Source organism: Myxocyprinus asiaticus, chromosome 7, assembly GCF_019703515.2.
Source record: "Myxocyprinus asiaticus isolate MX2 ecotype Aquarium Trade chromosome 7, UBuf_Myxa_2, whole genome shotgun sequence".
NCBI classification, from domain to species: Eukaryota; Metazoa; Chordata; class Actinopteri; order Cypriniformes; family Catostomidae; genus Myxocyprinus; species Myxocyprinus asiaticus.
The window spans coordinates 36,032,810-36,052,575 of NC_059350.1; the positions used below are offsets into that span (position 1 = coordinate 36,032,810).

Below are 19,766 nucleotides of genomic sequence, written 5' to 3' on the forward strand. Positions count from 1 at the left end.
GGTATTCTAGACCTCCTTGAAAAATCCTATCAGGACACCCAATTATATGAATGATGAACAGGAACTAATCAGCCTTGCTGTTTCTTTAAGGCAAGTATCACTTCGATGAGTTAATAATTAGCCACCAGAACTGACTAAGTGAGTTAAAATGTTATTAGCCAGTTTAGTCATCTAAATCTTATCTATTCCCGTCATGCTAAGTGAACACTACTAGTGCTCAGAGTCATCTCCTGTCCCCCATTTCCCTGTCAACAAGATAATGAGGCACTGCAGTAAAGGAGCTGTAGTTTCTTTAATACAAGATATTATGCTGAGCAGAGGTGTATCATGGGAGTTGCAGTCCCTGATGTATGAGTGGGTCACTTCAGTTTTCTAAAAACTTCATTGCTATTTTTGGAGAGAACAAAACCTTTATACGGACACAAATACAAAAAATAGAGATAATCAGGTTGACGATCAATAATTAGTTGGATGTTTACACAAAAACAGCCACTTTGTTTTTAAACAACACAAGGGAGAGATAGAGACAGACACAGGTAGACAGACATATAGTTTGCATATAGTAACTATGCTTATCCTAACATTCGACCCACTTTCGTTTCACCCCTCTCTTTCAGTCTCTCCTCTCTTTCTCTGCAGTCTATAAAGCATCTGCTGGACAGAGGGGGAGGGAGCACAGCTGTAAAATTTGTGCACAAGCGCACATAAACACACAAATGGAGCTAAGTGCTTGCCATGAACATATGCACAAACTTTAGTATGCAGCACACAGCTCGTGACACCCCTCATTGCATCCTCTCTGCTTTATCTCTCTCCTCCGCCTACATTTACAAGCATGCACACGCAACCAGGCGTGTAGCTACATGCGCAGCACGGACTCACAGCCGCATTTGTACATAGGCACACACACACAAGGTACCTACCCTCGTAATTCACTATTACAATGGCCAACATGTAGTCTTTACCCAGCATCATGACTGAGCAGCCGCAAGCAGAGCAGATGACATGAGGAAACCAAAGAGCGAGAGAGGGAAGCAGAGGTAGAGGGGGGCGAGGGACTGATGGAGAAAGAGAGAGGGAGAAACAGGGTGGGAGAGAGCGCGACAGACTCTGTTTATTTGCTGTTTATTTTTTTTATCCAAATCAGGCAGGAAGAAAGATATTAACTTCCTGTCCATCTGTGACATACAATTGGTTGTGCGACCACAAAAACCCACCTCCCTTTCTGTTACCCCGACAACCCTGGGATCATTTTTCCTGCAGTGTCACCCAATGCCTGGTCATTAGGGCAGGGTGATATAGCTAAAAGTACTAAATTTTTTCAGCCTTTTTTGAAAATATTCGATATACAATATATACAGCGTATTCAGAATGTATTCAAACCCCCTTCATTTTTTACACATTTTGTTATGTTGCAGCCTTATGCTAATATGTTTTAATAATTTTTTTCCCACATCAATCTACACTCCATACCCCATAATGACAAAGCAAAAACCAGATTTTTGATAACTTTGCAAATTTATTAAAAAGAAAACAACTGAAATATCACATTGACATAAGTATTCAGACCCTTTGCTATGACACTTGAAATTTAGCTCAGGTGCATCCAGTTTCTCTGGATCATCTTTGAGATGTTTCTACACTTTGATTGGAGTCCACCTGTGGCAAATTCAGTTGATTGGACAAGATTTGGAAAGGCACAAACCTGTCTATATTAGGTCTCACAGCTGAAAATGCACATCAGAGCAAAAACCAAGCCATGAAGTCAAAGGAACTGCCTGCAGAGCTCAGAGACAGGATTGTGTCGAGGCACAAATACAACAATTTTTCGGTTGCTTTGAAGGTGTCCAAGAGCACAGTGGCCTCCATAATTCTTAAATGGAAGAAGTTTAAAACAACCAGGACACTTCCTAGAGCTGGCCACCCAGCCAAACTGAGCAACTGGGGGAGAAGGTCCTTGGTAAGAGAGGTGACCTAGAACCCAATGGTCACTCTGGTTGAGCTGCAAAGATCATGTGTGGAGATGGGAGAAACTTTCAGAGAGGACAACCATCACTGCAACACTCCACCGATCGCGGCTTTATGGCAAAGTGGCCTGACGGAAGCCTCTCCTCAGTGCAAGACACATGAAAGCCTACAAAAAAAGCACCTAAACGACTCTCAGACTGTGAGAAACAAGGTTTTCTGGTCTGATGAAATGAAGATTGAACAGTCTGGCTTCAATTCCAAACATCATATCTGGAGGAAACCAGGCACCGCTCATCACCTGCGCAATACCATCCCAACAGTGAAGCATGGTGGTGGTAGCATCATGCTGTGGAGGTGTTTTCAGTGGCAGGGACAGGGGGACTGGTCAGGGTTGAAGTAAAGCTGAATGCAGCAAAATACAGAGATATCCTTAATGAAAACTTGGTCCAGAGCACTCAGGATCTCAGACTGGGCTGAAGGTTCATCTTCCAACAGGACAATGACCCTAAGCACACAGTCAATACAATGCAAGAGTGGCTTAGGGACAATTCTGTGAATGTCCTTGAGTGGCCCATCCAGAGCCCGGACTTGAACCTAACATCAAACATCTCTGGAGAGACCTGAAAATGGCTGTCCACACTCGGTCCCCATCCAACCTGACTGAGCTTGAGAGGGTCTGCAAAGAAGAATGGCAGAAAATCCCCAAATCCAGGTGTGCAAAGCTTGTCACATCATACCCAAAAAGACTTGAGGCTGTAATCGCTGCCAAAGGTGCTTCAACTAAGTACTGAGTTAAGGGTCTGAATACTTATGTCAATGTGATATTTCAGTTTTTTTATTTTAAGTTATCAAAAATCTGGTTTTTGCTTTGTCATTATGGGGTATGGAGTGTAGATTGATGTGAAAAAATAATAATTTAAAGCATTTTAGCATATGGCTCTAACATAACAAAATGTAAAAAAATGAAGGGGTCTGAATACTTTCGGAATGCACTGTACATTTGGTCCAAAATGGCTTAAAAGGGTGTCAGGGAACACTTTCAACCAAACAGCCATCGTAGCCAAGAAGCGAAATATAATAGAAATCTACTTAGAGATAATCAATCAAGGCATGTTTTCCGCACTGTTTTTCACAAAACATTCATTTACACATCGCGTGTTAGTGCACATGACAGTTTTTGAAACTTTGCAAGCATTGCTTCAATTCCATTGAACAAATTCGAGGCACGGGGCAGGGAAGATGTGCCTGTACTTTTGAGGAAGAGTAAAACTATTGCAAATAATGTAAAAGGACAATGTTTTCACTTTGAAATTGCCTGTTGCAGCTCCTCAGTTGTTCTTGTTTAGAAAGACAAGTAAGTCTATTTATCCACTGCCTTTTGTACACTGCATAAAAAAGTCTCAAATAGGGAAATTCATGAATAATCAACTATCGATTATTTGCCATTAATAATTTGACAGATACAAGGTGCTGTACGTGAAATTTTTATGGAAAGGCATGTGAAAAAATTTTCCTACTCCCTGAAAGATATTAATGAAATAAGTGTCGTGAGATTTCTCACCTGTCTCTGTGACAGCACTAGACTCTGTAAATAGCAAACAAAAAAGTGTCCGCGGCCCGCGGTTAGTGATGCTTTCTGCCTATCGATCATTTTGCGCATTCTCATAGTATTGTAGTTTCAGCTAATTATTGAGGCTTAATGCTTTTTTTATGCCATGTTGTTCATAACAGTTGTCAGTTGAAGGCGCTATTTTGCTACTGTTGTTTTTTTTTTCGCCCCTTTTCTCCCCAATTTGGCATACCCAATTCCCAATACGCTCTAGGTCCTTGCGGTGATGTAGTGACTCGCCTCAATCTGAGTGGCGGAGGACGAATCTCAGTTGCCTCCATGTCTGAGACAGTCAATCCGAGCATCTTAACACATGATGTTGAGCGCGTTACCGTGGAAACCTAGCACCTGTGGAGGCTCACGCTATTCTCTGCGGCATCCACGCACAACTCACCATGCGCCCCACCGAGAGCGAGAACAACATTATAGTGACCACGAGGAGGTTAACCCAATGTGACTCCACCCACCCTAGCAACTGGGCCAATTAGTTGCATAGGAAGCCTGACTGCAGTCACTCAGCATGCCCTGGATTCAAACTTGCGACTCCAGGTGTGGTAGTCAGCGTCTTTACTTGCTGAGCTATCCAAGCCCCCGCCACTGTTGTTTTTTACAACTGTTTCTACATGAAGTCTGTCTCAATAAAGCTCATTTGGTATCTTTGGAGTGAGGGTTTTGAAAAGAGGGGGCATGGCTAATCCAACGGCTCAGTTTGTGGAAATTCTAGAACGGCTAAAATCGCTTACAGCACCTTTAAGCTTATTGATCATCAATTAATAAATTTCAGCACAAATGTGTTCAGTAATCTTGCCAGCAGATACAAGTAGGTGTAGCTGCAGATCTGAGATCTCCAAATGGGGGTGAAATCTACAAACGAGGATGGTTACTCCAAAAGAGGGCGGGGTTACTCCAAAAGAGGGTTGTGGCAACTCCAAAAGGGGGCGCCACTTTCACACACGGTTAAGGTTAGGGAAAGGGTTAGGTTAGGGGCTCCCTATATCTTTGCTAGTGGTTTGGAGCTCCTGCCCCTTTTTGGACCTCTGTCTGCAGCTATATCCTTCTCAGCAGATAGACAAAGACTATCTATACAGTCATCCACAGCTAGAGGGCGCACTGCCTTTTGCCTTGATAATCATGAAGCATTTCTCTATCGATGAACATTATGTTTACCGCATGAACCATTAATAGTGTGTTTAAGTATAACATGGCAACAAGCATTGTTGATCCGCTGGTCTGCCTGTATCAATCACACCGACAATCACGTCAGTTCTCGCTGGGAGACCATGCAGGTTTGAATTCACAAATTCATACTAAACAACCTGAATGTGTTAAAAATAAACACTACACTGAAAATATATTAAGAGGAAAATATCGATACTCACATTAATAGTGTATTTATTTGAATGATTTTTAAAAAGTAGGCTAAATGCACACACTTCATTGGCTGTTTAATGTTTTCATGTATCCTTTTACAGTAAGGAATTTTCTCAGATGTTAACGTTTTCAAGTTTGCATTAGGATGGTTGATCAGTCAAAAATCAAACTTTGTATAAATAAAGCTTTGATTGAAGAAAAATATGCATCTTGAATTTTTTTTTCAAGCTGTTTACCACTTACAGTTTATTATTGTTATTGTTAATGATAAATTGATTTTCATTCATTAACATTAACGACTGTCGATTAACCCTAGTCTAAACCAATACACTGAAGTGTGGTTTTATTAATATATAACTATACATTTAAAATAAATATATGTACTCCAATTACATTTAAACACTTGCTATTAGTTTTACACTGTATAAAAAAAACAAGAAATGTAACTGGACATTTCTTGTTATTTTATACTGTGTAAAACTAATATACAAATATACAAATAACACAAGGCTTTAACAAGGGGACTACATTCTTCAATGCTATGAAGGACAAAAATGGACCAGGAATAACTGAACATGAAGGTTGCGAGGCACAAATGAAGGTAAAGACAAAAGCTGAACACAATGGAGGACAGTTGAGGACAAAGTCAAGGTAATCTGATAGAAAATTTGTGGGCAGAACTGAAAAAGCATGTGCGAGCTAGGAGGCCTACAAATCTGACTCACACCAGTTCTGTCAGGAGGAATGGGTCAAAATTCCAGCAACTTATTGTGAGAAGCTTGTCGAAGGCTACCCAAAATGTTTGACCCAAGTTAAACAATTTAAAGGCAATGTTAACAAACATTAACAAAGTGTATGTAAATTTCTGACACACTGCTAATGTGACGAAAGAAATTCTCTATTATTCTGACATTTCACACTCTTAAAATAGTGATCCTAACTGACCTAAAACAGGGAATGTTTTCTATGATCAAATGTCAGGAATTGTGAGAAACTGAGTTTAAATGTATTTGGCTTAGGTGTATGTAAACATCTGACTTCAACTGTAAGTCTTGACAAATCAGTCTGATGACACTTAACGGTCAAATTAAAAGCATATTGACAACTCAGTAATTATGTTGCTTAATTTCATATTAACATCAAAATCATTGTAAATATTCAATATACAGGTGCATCTCAATAAATTAGAATGTCGTGGAAAAGTTCATTTATTTCAGTAATTCAACTCAAATTGTGAAACTCGTGTATTAAATAAATTCAATGCACACAGACTGAAGTAGTTTAAGTCTTTGGTTCTTTTAATTGTGATGATTTTGGCTCACATTTAACAAAAACCCACCAATTCACTATCTCAACAAATTAGAATACATCATAAGACCAATAAAAAAATAATTTTTAGTGAATTGTTGGCCTTCTGGAAAGTATGTTCATTTACTGTATATGTACTCAATACTTGGTAGGGGCTCCTTTTGCTTTAATTACTGCCTCAATTTGGCGTGGCATGGAGGTGATCAGTTTGTGGCACTGCTGAGGTGGTATGGAAGCCCAGGTTTCTTTGACAGTGGCCTTCAGCTCATCTGCATTTTTTGGTCTCTTGTTTCTCATTTTCCTCTTGACAATACCCCATAGATTCTCTATGGGGTTCAGGTCTGGTGAGTTTGCTGGCCAGTCAAGCACACCAACACCATGGTCATTTAACCAACTTTTGGTGCTTTTGGGAGTGTGGGCAGGTGCCAAATCCTGCTGGAAAATGAAATCAGCATCTTTAAAAAGCTGGTCAGCAGAAGGAAGCATGAAGTGCTCCAAAATTTCTTGGTAAACGGGTGCAGTGACTTTGGTTTTCAAAAAACACAATGGACCAACACCAGCAGATGACACTGCACCCCAAATCATCACAGACTGTGGAAACTTAACACTGGACTTCAAGCAACTTGGGCTATGAGCTTCTCTACCCTTCCTCCAGACTCTAGGACCTTGGTTTCCAAATGAAATACAAAACTTGCTCTCATCTGAAAAGAGGACTTTGGACCACTGGGCAACAGTCCAGTTCTTCTTCTCCTTAGCACAGGTAAGATGCCTCTGACGTTGTCTGTGGTTCAGGAGTGGCTTAACAAGAGGAATATGACAACTGTAGCCAAATTCCTTGACATGTCTGTGTGTGGTGGCTCTTGATGCCTTGACCCCAGCCTCAGTCCATTCCTTGTGAAGTTCAGCCAAATTCTTGAATCAATTTTGCTTGACAATCCTCATAAGGCTGCGGTTCTCTCGGTTGGTTGTGCATCTTTTTCTTCCACACTTTTTCCTTCCACTCAACTTTGTTACCATGCTTGGATACAGCACTTTGTGAACAGCCAGCTTCTTTGGCAATGAATGTTTGTGGCTTACCCTCCTTGTGAAGGGTGTCAGTGATTGTCTTCTGGACAACTGTCAGATCAGCAGATTGTGTAGCCTAGTGAACCAAACTGAGAGACCATTTTGAAGGCTCAGGAAACCTTTGCAGGTGTTTTGAGTTGATTAGCATGTCACCATATTCTAATTTGTTGAGATAGTGAATTGGTGGGTTTTTGTTAAATGTGAGCCAAAATCATCACAATTAAAAGAACCAAAGACTTAAACTACTTCAGTCTGTGTGCATTGAATTTATTTAATACACGAGTTTCACAATTTGAGTTGAATTACTGAAATAAATGAACTTTTCCACGACATTCTAATTTATTGAGATGCACCTGTATTGCCCAGCCCTAATGGGTATGTGTCATGCATAACAGTCAGAGTGTAAACCCAGTAGTGCAGTTATGCCAGCTAACATCTGCGTGTAAAACCAGTTCACACCTGTCCTTAAACACACCCTGCTGGCCAAACAGACCTCCCACACACCTGTGAGCCTTTTCTTGACTACAGTGAGACAAACACTGTGCTTTACACTCCATGGTCAAAAATTTGCATTTGTCAACTTAAGGTATAGCTAGGCCTGGGCAATGAGAGTAAGAGATTCAAATGCAGATTTATTGAAGACGAATATACAAATAACACAAGGCTTTAAAAAAAGGGACTACATTCTTCAGTGCTACGAAGGACAAAAATGGATCAGGAATAACTGAACATGAAGGTTGCGAGGCACAAATGAAGGTAAAAGACAAAAGCTGAACACAATGGAGGACAGTTGAGGATGATCACCGGGCATCATGGGAAATGTTGTGCAGAAGGTGATTAACAAGAGTCTCTTGAAGACAGATTTAAAAAAATAAATCAAATAAAAAAAATAATTGGTACAGAGGAAGAGATCTCCGGCAGATTGGCCAGGGCACCATGGGATGACAGATGGAGTTGGCAGATGATCAGGAGGCCAGAGAGGAGCCCTCAGGTAGGAAGTGGGGTCCGGAGGTTTGGGAGGCGGCTCCAGGAAGGCAACTGGCTGAGGATCAGAACACCAGGATGAAACTGGCAGGGGGTCAGGAGGCAGAGCCACAGGGTGTGGAGCCACAGTGTGCAGAGGCACTAGCGAGAAGACCCAGGGGGCGGAGCCACAGTTGGTTCAGGGAGTTGAGACTCGGGAGGAGCCAGAGCCGCTGGAGAAGGGGTCTCTGGGAGAGCAGATGGGGCCGCTGGAGTAACGGGCAGAGTCGTGGAAAACTCAGAGGGTGGAGTCGCCGTGGTCAAGAGCATTGGCAGTGATGGAAAAACGGCTTCCGTGGCTGTGAGCACTAGCCGTGATGGAGAAACAACCTCGGTGGTCATGAGCACAGGCAGTGATAGGGGAACAGCCTCTGTGGCTGTTAACAATGGCAGTGACTGGAGAGTAGGAGCCCTTCTCTTCCACTCCCGGACGGCCGCGAGCACGCTGTGGGAAACTGGCAGAGCCATGGGAGGCTCAATGAAGGAAGTCTCCAGGACCACCGAGGCTGGGGAGAAAGTGGTCTCCATTGAAGGGAGCTCAGGTCACTGGAACAATAGTAGCTCCCCCAAACATTCCTCTAGGGCTGGAGCTGGCATGAAAGCTGGTTCTGGGACAGACATGGCTTCAGGAACTAGCTCATTTACCATGGCAGGCGTGGGCTCGTTGGCCGTGGGAGGCCAGTATGTTACTGGGTTTAAGGGCTGTGATGGCAGGCTCAGAAGATGAGTGGGGCCACCAGAGCAGGAAGCGGAGGGGCCTTCGAGGCGTAATGGCTCGTCCGGCATTGCTTGTACATATTCCTGAAATGAGAGGTTCCCCATCTCTGGAAGAGATGTACTACAGTGGTAGTTAAATCCTATACCATAGATGGATTTGATGTAGGTGTCAGATATTGTGGTTGTCATAGCAAGTTCATAATACTTTCCTGAATATTCCAGAAGAGGAAGATGTCCTGAATAGTTCCATAAACACATCCACCAGCTCCATGCTCTTGGTCAGTTCTTCTGCTGGGTTCAAATGAGGGTCTAATCTTCTGTAAGCAATGAACCAGGAGATAGTGAAGTTTGTGAACCCAAATGCAGTATTTAATGAAGACCAATATACAAATAACACAAGACTTGAAGAACAAAGGGACTACTTCCCTTCAATGCTACTATGGGCAAGACCAGACCAGGGATAACTGAACATGAAGGTATAAATAAAGGCACAAATGAAGGTAAACACAAAACAGCTGAACACAATGATGGAGGACAGGTGAGGATGATAACCGGGCATCATGGGAAATGTAGTGCAGAAAGTGATTTCAACATAAGAGTCTCTTGAAGAAGACAAGGGAAAACACAGGACAGTTTGTGACAATAGATGCCAAAAGATATCCAGTACAAAATGGTAGGCTAAATCCAAAACAAATATGTAATGGAGGAGTTTTTTCAGAATCAAAGCAAATGTTTCTGTTCAACAAAAATGAGAGAAGCCTAATTTTCTGCTAATAATTTGTTAATAATTATATATTTATTGATGTTATTTAATTGCAACAGACATGACAGGTCTAGCATTACTATGAAATTATTTTAAATAAAAAAGAACTTACTGTGATATACATTATCTACCACAAATTTCAAGAATATAGCAATATAATTTTTTTCTTACATCACCCACCCCTAGGTGTACCTATACACACATGTACCTACAAGCTCACACAAAAAGTACATTTTATTAGAACAATTAAATTGTAAACCCCAATAAGATAGCAGAACTCAGAATTTAAGGTAATCATTTACATACATTTTTTAAGTTAATACACTCCAAGTTTAAGTTTGTAAAACTTTCAAATTTTGATTTTGCACTACACATACAAGTTAATTTCTCTTAACTTGAAATATTGAGTAAGCTGACAATCTAATGGCTCTTAACTTTAAATTTAACTCTTGGCTGCACTTAAAATTACCATGTAATCCCAACTTAAATACTTAGAGGGAACCTAATTAAATTAAGTAAACCCAACTAAATTAGACATTTTGAAATTAACTTTAATTTCTTTCCATTATAATCTAGCTAGTAGCTAGTGAATGCTAGCATGCTGAATGCATGCTAACTGGAAACACTATGTTTTGATTAGCATAGGTTAATTTATATTAACTAGCTTGTATGCTTTAAGTTTTTCCCTACTTAATAAAAAATAATTAATTTAAAGGTGCAATATGTAACAATTTTCATGTAATGTTAGCCCTTTTTGCCAATGTGTGAACAGCTTGTAACGCAACTTAAAAACTTCCTAGGTTGCCTATTAAAGCCTGTAGACTGATTTTCATGCGAAGGGAGCGGGTCGCTTTTGCCGGAAAAATCTAAAGGATGTGTGCGCTCCCAAGAGCCTTGCCTCAGACAGTAATAGCTTCTCTTCTGCTTTTCAACAGCAAGGTAGGTAACACTAGGTAACGTTATCTTAGAGATGGAATCCAGCAAATATCCGGCTCCCAGTACAACACCGTCTCCTACAAAAACTCAGAGTAAGCCAAAAATACAAAAAACATTTATCTACTGAATCCCGTCTGGCTAAGCGAGAACGTGATCGTGGTCGAGCAAAAACTAGCATGAACATCGGCAGGGCATTTGATTCCTGGAGGGAACTTCATTCAGTTTTGGGGATCAAAACTGACCCTGAACAGGCATTCTTCAGGTAAGCTTACATAACTGCAAAGCATGTGAAATATAGTGCCATAAGGATTGATCTGTGTAATTTTAGCTAAACTACAATAACACATGAAATGAATGCTAGACAGTGTTCAAGATAATGCAAAAAGACCCATTCATTAGTGTAACATAACTTGGTTATACAGAAAATATATACATTCTATTATTATAAAACAATAGTGCATCGATATATATAAATGACAGTTGTGATGGAATCACATCAATACTGAATTGTGTCAACATATTTATAATGTACAGTCTATTTTATAAACAGCTACTGTCAATATCCACCAAATTCAGCTAACAGCTATTGATAAAGCTGGCTAGCTAGATAACGCCAACATAGGCTATCATATAAATGCAGTCAATGTATCATGCAAAGAAAAGTGATTACTTCAAACTACAGTCTCACATAGCCAGACCTATATCCACACTTTGTTTTAGCCCTGTTCCAGCACTGGAGAGTCAAATATAATATACAGTCTCAAAGTTTGTAGTAAAACAATCATAACTGTGTAATTTTAATTATGCTACCTCATCTGTCAGCATGATCCCGGTGAATCACGTTGTCTCTTTATACATCACTGTTTTGGTCGATGCTCACTCACTCGCATCCCTATGGAGTGTGTGCACGAGCGCGAGCATGAGCAACAGGTAGCTGGCTGCAGTTCACTTAACGGCCACAGGTGTTAATAATAACAAGGGTTTCTGAATCTTACATACTGCACATTTAAGCATTAGGTTTACAATATAGAGCTGGGCTGAATAATGCTATATACCATGCAATGGTAGAAATGTGTCAACCTAAGAGATTCTGCTATACTGTTTTTACTAGGGTATATGATCTGCAGTGCGATTTAAAAAATATGGCATAAAGCAGAAAGCAAATGCCAACTCTGCAAACTGTGTGTCTCAGTATAGACAGTTTTGTTTATTGCATGCATGGTTATGTAATCTATAAAGCATTTCTGGCTTCAATTTCTGACATAAATAACTACACAGTGATGTATACCGTTAGTGTTATAACATTATTCATACTGATAATATTTTGGTCATACTGTTTATCCCTACGCATTACAGTACATACAGTATACTCATGACAAACTTTCTTCCACAGTCTCACTTCTTTGCCAGAAAGGAAAACCAGTCACTTACTGACACACACTGCCTGTGCTTACCTATCACACTCCAGTGTGAGAAAAGTCCAAACACACAAAAACCCTGTACCAACCCACTTCAGTCAAACTGAAAACCACACACACCACAGGAGAGCACCATATCCACTACAGTGGTCCAAATCACACACACACAAAACCACACTGAGGAGACAAGCATCGTAACACAGTGTGAATGTGTACTGACCGCTATCCTCTGGTGAGCCCAGCGATGCACTGTCCTGAGACAATGTGGTCCAGCTGGACTCCTCGTCGCTGTGTGGCAGGTTCTGGATACGGTTTAGTGCACGATCCGTCTTGGCTCCCGTCCGTGGTCTGTCTTTTTTCGTCTCTGGGGAGGAAGAAGAAGATGAAGAGCCGACAGACAGTAGGGGTGTGTCTTCGGGGCTCTGCTGTTTCCTTGGAGACGTGGGACAGGGATTCTTTTCTTTTTCCAGCAAAGGCTTTGTGACATCATCATCCTGCGTATCAGGTCGGTCGTATGACAGGTCATTAAGGCATGACTGCAGGTAACTCTTGGTCTTAAGGTGCTCGGGGGACTTCATGTCTGAGACAATCTCAGTTTTCTCAGGCAGAATGAGCAGGTCATCACAATTCTCCATAGACTGAACATGGCCCTCCTCAATAGTGTCATCATTAACCAACTCATTTACATCCTCGTTAACAAGCTCGTTATTGAGATCAAAGTCAATGTTAGACTCACTATCAAAGCTTAATTCAACATTTAATTCATCATCACCGTTGAGCTCTGATTCAGCAGCTGTGTTTCCATCTTCGTCTTCTTTGGAGGTGTTCTTGTTGTGATCCTGTCGTTCCGCAGCTTTACGTAACTGATTCGCACCATTTTTGGCCAGTTTTGGATTGGCAGTAGATGCTGAAGAAGATGACGGTGGCGTCATGCCTTCACCGAGTCCCATCGCGCTCTGAATGCTCGTGAGTGCATACTTCTTCCGACACTTAGGGGGCGTGGCCTGACCCTGCTTGATGACATCACCACTAAGCAGTTCATTGTGTGAGGAACGCAGGCTGAGGGAAGTGGGTGGAGTTGCCTGGGACCCGTTGCGATTGGCTACATCCACAGTGGGAGAGGAGTTACGTGGTGAGGGCACGCAGACTGACATCATAGCTAAAGTAAGAAAAAGGGCAAAGCAATCAAAACCCCATATAAACAAACAGTAACAAGCAAAAGAAAGACTAAGAGACCAATTTAAGCAATGCAAAAGGTCAACTTGCGCCAAACATTATTAATAATTTTGTTTTTCTCAACCATTTCCAACCCTCTCTTTTGGTCTTTGTATTTTTTTCTGGTATGCCTTTAAGAAATGCCCTCACTGCATTTAAAAAACATAAATTTACTCCTCTAAGACATGGACTTCAGATCTCTTGTTGTGTCTGATATAGTTTCTAATTTCCTCATTCTTGAATTACAGCTTCTTTGCAAAGTCTGCATAACATTGTTATATATATATATATATATATATATATATATATATATATATATATATATATATATTGTTAAATTTTTATGGTTTTCTTGCATAATTTTTACTATTACATGTATTTATATTGATATGTAGGACACGTGCTTAATTTGTACTGTATCTTTAAGACTAGCCGCATCAGCCTGTAAGTGCATATAGAGAAGACTTGCATCATTTCTTTAGCGCATCCATGTGTGATTAGTATTATTATTATTTTTTTTAATCAACAACTGACTGTAAAAAACAGAAAGGGTATTAAAAGAGACATTATTCAATGACATATGGATCCATGAATCTTGTCTTTGGACACACAGAATGAGTTAAACCAATCTTTTACTCTCAACATACAGTAAAGGACCTCGGTGCTAATAACTTTTTCTCCACTATACTACTCAATCACTGGTGAGTGAAATCTGAACATTTACCAACCAGTGGCTAATCATAGACATTTTTTTTCACATAGCGTGAGATTTGGTTGCAAATGCGAGTGATTTACTTGTATTATAGGGGTTTGCCGCATAGAGTGAAAGATCGATCTTGGGATTTAAGAATCGATATTGCGATGCATCGGGAAATCAATATTTTTACACTGCTCTATTCATAAAACAATCTTCACTGCTATATGCCCCAAAAACAATTAATGTCAAACTGAAATGTTCAGAGATGGTGTTAAAAATAAATCCCAAAAGTTGGTATTATTTAGAAGGATATTTAGAGCGACAGATACAACGTTCAGTCAGGAGCAGCACAAGGTCTGATGAACTTTCACACATTTTACTCTTATATCATTAGTTCTTCCTGTGCAAAATTAGTCGTTTTTGCAGATTAGTTTCAATAATTGTTATTTTTTGGACTGGGGAGGAAGTTTTTAAATTCTGAAACTTACATGTTTTTATTGTAAAGTGAACTCTTATATCTCAAAATATCAAGGAAAATATAATTCCTCATGATTCCGTTGATTAAATGAGATATAATCTATAAGTAGATCAATACTAGAACTGCTTCTGCAACAATGTTCACAAAACGTTAATTTATTTTTGCTTAAGACTCTGCAGACTGTGCTGCTTCAGTGGAACTACACTGAAATAAATTTAAAATCAAGTTAATCAGAGGGGATTTAATGCAATTTATAGCTGACCCACAACCCAGTGCTTCCTTCTCTGATGTGATTGAGGACTAAATTAAATCAAGTTCATGCCGAAAGATGAGCAAAGAAATTCACAAAGCTGATTCATAGAGACACTACATTCACTGTGAGAGAAGATCTAACCAATGACATGCAGAAATCCAACATATTACATTAACACAGTTGAACACAAATCAGATACTAACACAGAGGGCTGTCTGACCTTGGACACGTTTTCTCCTTGAGCCTGAGACGCTGTCAGTATAAATCTGCAAGAAATGACACAATGAGCTTCTTTCATCATCTGCAGACCTAGAAAACCATCCACCAACAACATGTGCACAGAAATACAAAGCCAGTGCTATGCATGCACATAGAGTATGCATCCAGAACATAATGTAACTTAAGACCCCGTGAAATGGTTTAACAAGAAAATCAGTTTTTTTTAATCAAATTGTTTATTATGTTTCCAAGAGTGTTGATTATTGTCATGTGTATTTTGTTGATTCATGTCTTTTATTTTGAAATGTTTAGTTCCTGTTTCCCTTGTCATGTGATTTCTGTTTTCCCTCCATGTTCATGTGTCATGTTTTCATTGGTTTATTGTTTAATTAGCTTGTTATGAGTTCTGTTTGTTCATTGGTTTATGTTCTCCCATGTCTTGTATTTAAGCCCTCATGTTTGCATTGTCTGGTGGTCAAGTATTGAATGTGAAAGGGTATGTGCAAAGTCTAGTTTAGTTCATGTTTTGTAGTTAGGGTTTTGGATTTCACACTTATTTAATAAACTGCACTTGGGTTCTTCATCTCATCATCGTCTTCATCATTGCCGGTTCCAGCATATGTTACAGTTATTCATGTTTTTGAGATGTTAGACATTACAGATGATTTTCTGTAAAGCTACTTTGGAACAATATGTATTGGGAAAAGCACAAACTATATAAATAAAAGTTATTTGACTTGTTACAATGTTTGTTTTCCACTTTGGCAACAAAAACTCAATGTACTCTCTTTGCACTGTCAAACAAACAAGTGATAAAACCACTTAAAATATTTTTTAAGAGATAAAAAACAGCCAGTGCTGAAGCACTTTACCAATCAGAAATTAGCCTGCTTAATTCTGATAATTAGCATAATTAATTCTGAAGTAATGGCCAGCATCATCCAATCACTGCCAACAATGTTAAAATAAAATTATACATTATACATTCTGAATCTAAGTACAGATTACCATTGTTCCATGTCTGCCAACCATGTTGAGTGGTCCAAACATCATCTGCAGCCTGAAACTGAACTTTTGATAGGAAATTTGGATTGAGTGTACTTGGCTTCATAGGAAAGCTATAGGATGCACCCTTGCTCTCCTGCTATCTATTTAATGAATGACTTAACCTCCAGTGTGCTGTCTGTCTGCACTGGTCTCAAAACAGTATTGATGCACAGTATTTTCATCCTAACTCCATATAAATCCTCTGAAAGCAAATTTTTTCTCAATGTGAAAATGCACAGTAAATAAAGTATTTCTGATGAAAATCTTGTGCTATTGTACACATTAGTGTACACTGTGTTTAGCAGCGTGGTGTTTCGTGATAAATCACTCAAATAAAAAAAAAATGGCATATTGGATGAAACTAGAGACTCTAATCCAGAGATGCCTAAACCAGGGCCCGCAGGCCAATGTTTGCCCGTGATGACCTTTGATTTGGCCTGCCTTGCCATATACAACAAGAGGGGGAAAAATATTAAAAAAATAATATGCCACTGATGCAGCTATTCACTGCATTAGTTAAGCAGATTGCAGAGTAATGTTGTTTTTTATGTCATGAAATCATAAAGGAGGGAAACCAGGGCAACTTTTATATTTTAATATAATACAGTTTGATATAATTCAGCATTTACTTTCAGCCCACGGCCCTCAATTAAGTTAGATTTTTGGCACTTCGTAGGAAAAAGTTTCATCCATATTTTTGGTCTGTTATTTTCCGAATAGAAAGACTGTAATGTTAAACGCATATACTTACTATATATACTAAAAGTAAATTTTACCTACATTTATCAGATGGCCTCAAAGCTAAAAGACATGGACTAAAAGCCACAAATCTCAATTTCATCAACTGATTTCATGGGGTCTTTAAAATTATGCATAATCTCACATTTGTTACTTCAATTTCAATTTTGTGCAGCACAGCACATCATATCTGTAAAATCATAGGGTAATACAAACAAACACACTTACACACTATGCAGATATATTTCGATAAGCAGGCGGTCACACTCACCAGGGAGCTGAGGATTGTGGGTATCTCCACAGAGCCTCCAGGGCCATGGTGTTGAATTAGCGCACCATTAAGTTTTCGGCCATTTCAGCACCAGACACGTATATCATCACCATGGAAGCACTCTGAAAACTATATGCTGAACACAATAAAAAAAATATGAAAATGAGACAATAGATAGCATATGGAAATTTTTAATTAATGTATTTTCACTACACCCATGCCTCGGTTAAGGATAGTTGTGTGTGTGTGTGTGTGTGTGTGTGTGTGTGTGTGTGTTTCTCTTCCAGGACATCTCCTGCTGTGCATGTAAACAGCATGGGGTGGGAATATGCATCTGGAGCACAAAGACAAAAATAACTGTCAGGGTGAAAGCACAAACAGAAACACACACACACAGGGAATCACCTCACCAGGTAGTGAATATGAATTAAATCATTTGTCACCACACAGATTAATTGAAATATAGTCTAACTACTATAATCAAAAATAACTAGGGCTGGATGATATATATTCACAAAGATTTTATATTCACAACGATATAAAATTAAGCAACATCATAAATGTCACAATCATTTTAATGCACTTTTAAAAGGGCCATTAAGTTTCCTAAAGACTGTGTCATTAGACTAGTTTTATGAATACTCACATTATGACACATTTAATAGCGCCTCTAATTAAAACATTCAGTTGCAAAAGCTGTGTTAAAGTTCCATTCATTTCCGTGAGTCACTTCAAACTATCTGTTTCATTGAATTGATTCATAAGTCTTACTCAACATTGTCTTTGCAACAGTACTCATAAATAAGTGGAACACACAAATGAGTGGAATTTTACATACAATGAAAGTGAATAGTGACTGAGGCTATCCTTCTACCAAGTATCTCCTTTTGTGTTCCATGGAAGAAAGTTATGCAGGTTTGGAACAACATACTGTTGATACTGCTGTTTGTTACTGTGCATTATTGTATTGGAAAATATAAATGAAAACTAGGCATGTCATAAAATTGCGATATATAGATTATTGATCGGCACGTTCTTTTATCTAGATATTTTTGATAATATTTTATATATTAATATTAGACAATATTTAAATTAGAAGCCTAATTTGAGTGCTTTCCAATTCACTCAGTCGGGCTTCTGTTTACTGTCTGGCGTAATAGCGTTGGGAGACACAAGGGGGTAATATAACATTTACTGAAGTAGGTCATAAGGAACAGGTATCAACACAGGATTGGTATTTTAGAGCTCCTTGCACAGGACACATACACACAAAAGTTACAAAGGTTTTTGTACTTCTTCAAGAATGAAAGCGATGTTAATGTGTTTGCAGGTTGGTGTATGAAACTGGTTTAACTTTGCAAACTGAACAATTAGAAATTATTAATCAATTTCTCTCTATATCTTTGAGGAGGTTTCATTAAAGCTGTCAAACCACAAAAAGACATACTTGTAACTGAAAATATATTGTGTAGGCTATATGAAAGATGCATAAATAATCATAAATAATCTTTGTCCACTGATAATGATTTGGGTCGAATTTAATGGAAAACTATGCAAGTTGCACTATGTGGTGCTACACATTTTTGAGCAGCCTCTGGAGACCACGGGCACACGCTGTGTACGTTACATTTTTTTAAAACAATTTTTTATTTAGAATGTGCCATGTTGTCTATTGTGCAATGGGTAGCCCTATTTATATCTGAAATAATCCCCATTTATATCGATAATCATTGAGAAAATCTTCAGATTATCGATGTGTGAAAAAGGCATCGATCCTAACCCTAATGAAAACGATTAAATACCATTCTTCCTTTAGTTCATTTAGTACAAAACACAGAGGAAAATATTAATTTTTTTTAACTACCAGTAGACTTAAACTGAATTTTACTTCTTGCATTAAATAATTTTAATATACTTGGCATAAATGGTTTTGTCGAAATGATGGTTCCTCTGATAGAAAAAACAAACAAACATTTAAGCCACTGCAGAGCAAATACACTGCCTGGCCAAAACAAAAGCATACTCTAATATGACCACATTTAGATTTGATTACGGCACGTATTCATCGTGGCATTGTTTCAACAACCTTATGCAACGTCACAACATTTATTTAGTTGCATTAATTTTTTGACGAGATCTTGTATTGATGTCGGGAGAGTCAAACCACTTTGTGAAGTCTTCTTAAGCACATCGGAAAGACTTTCAATGGGGTTAAGGTCAGGACTCAGTGGTGGCCAATTCATGTGTGAAAATGATTCCTCATGCTCCCTGAACCACTCTTTCACAGTTTGAGCCTGATGAATCTTGGCATTGTCATCCTGGAATATGCCAATATGGAATTTTCCATTGATGGGATAACCTGGTCATTCAGTACATTCAGGTAGTCAGCTGGTTTCATTTTATTGTCGCATAATGTTGCTGAGCGTAGACCTGACCAATTGAAGCAACCCCAGATCATAACACTCGCTTTGGAATAGGGTAAATCTGGACTCATCAGACCACATGACCTTTTTCTATTGCTCCACAGTCCAATCTTTATGCTCCCTAGCAAATGTATATAATTTTTTTCCGATTAGCCTCAATAACAAGTGGCTTTCTTGTGACCACACAGCTGTTTAGTCCCAATCCTGTAAGTTCTCGTCGCACTGTGCATGTGGAAATGCTTTTACT

At 39.1% G+C, this 19,766-nt stretch overlaps 1 protein-coding gene across 2 annotated transcripts in view; it reads right to left on the reverse strand.

The window, feature by feature from the left end:
- apbb2b (amyloid beta (A4) precursor protein-binding, family B, member 2b) overlaps positions 1 to 19,766 on the reverse strand; it is a 91,977-nt gene that overhangs the window by 31,664 nt on the left and 40,547 nt on the right. For both annotated transcript variants that reach the window (XM_051703697.1, XM_051703696.1), the window contains exons 3-5: positions 17,097 to 17,232; positions 15,042 to 15,087; positions 12,399 to 13,337 (exon numbers count right to left, since the gene is read on the reverse strand). In XM_051703697.1, the coding sequence (XP_051559657.1) occupies positions 12,399 to 13,335 (937 nt within the window). In that variant the 5' untranslated portion in view covers positions 13,336 to 13,337; positions 15,042 to 15,087; positions 17,097 to 17,232. The remainder of the gene's footprint in view (positions 1 to 12,398; positions 13,338 to 15,041; positions 15,088 to 17,096; positions 17,233 to 19,766) is intronic.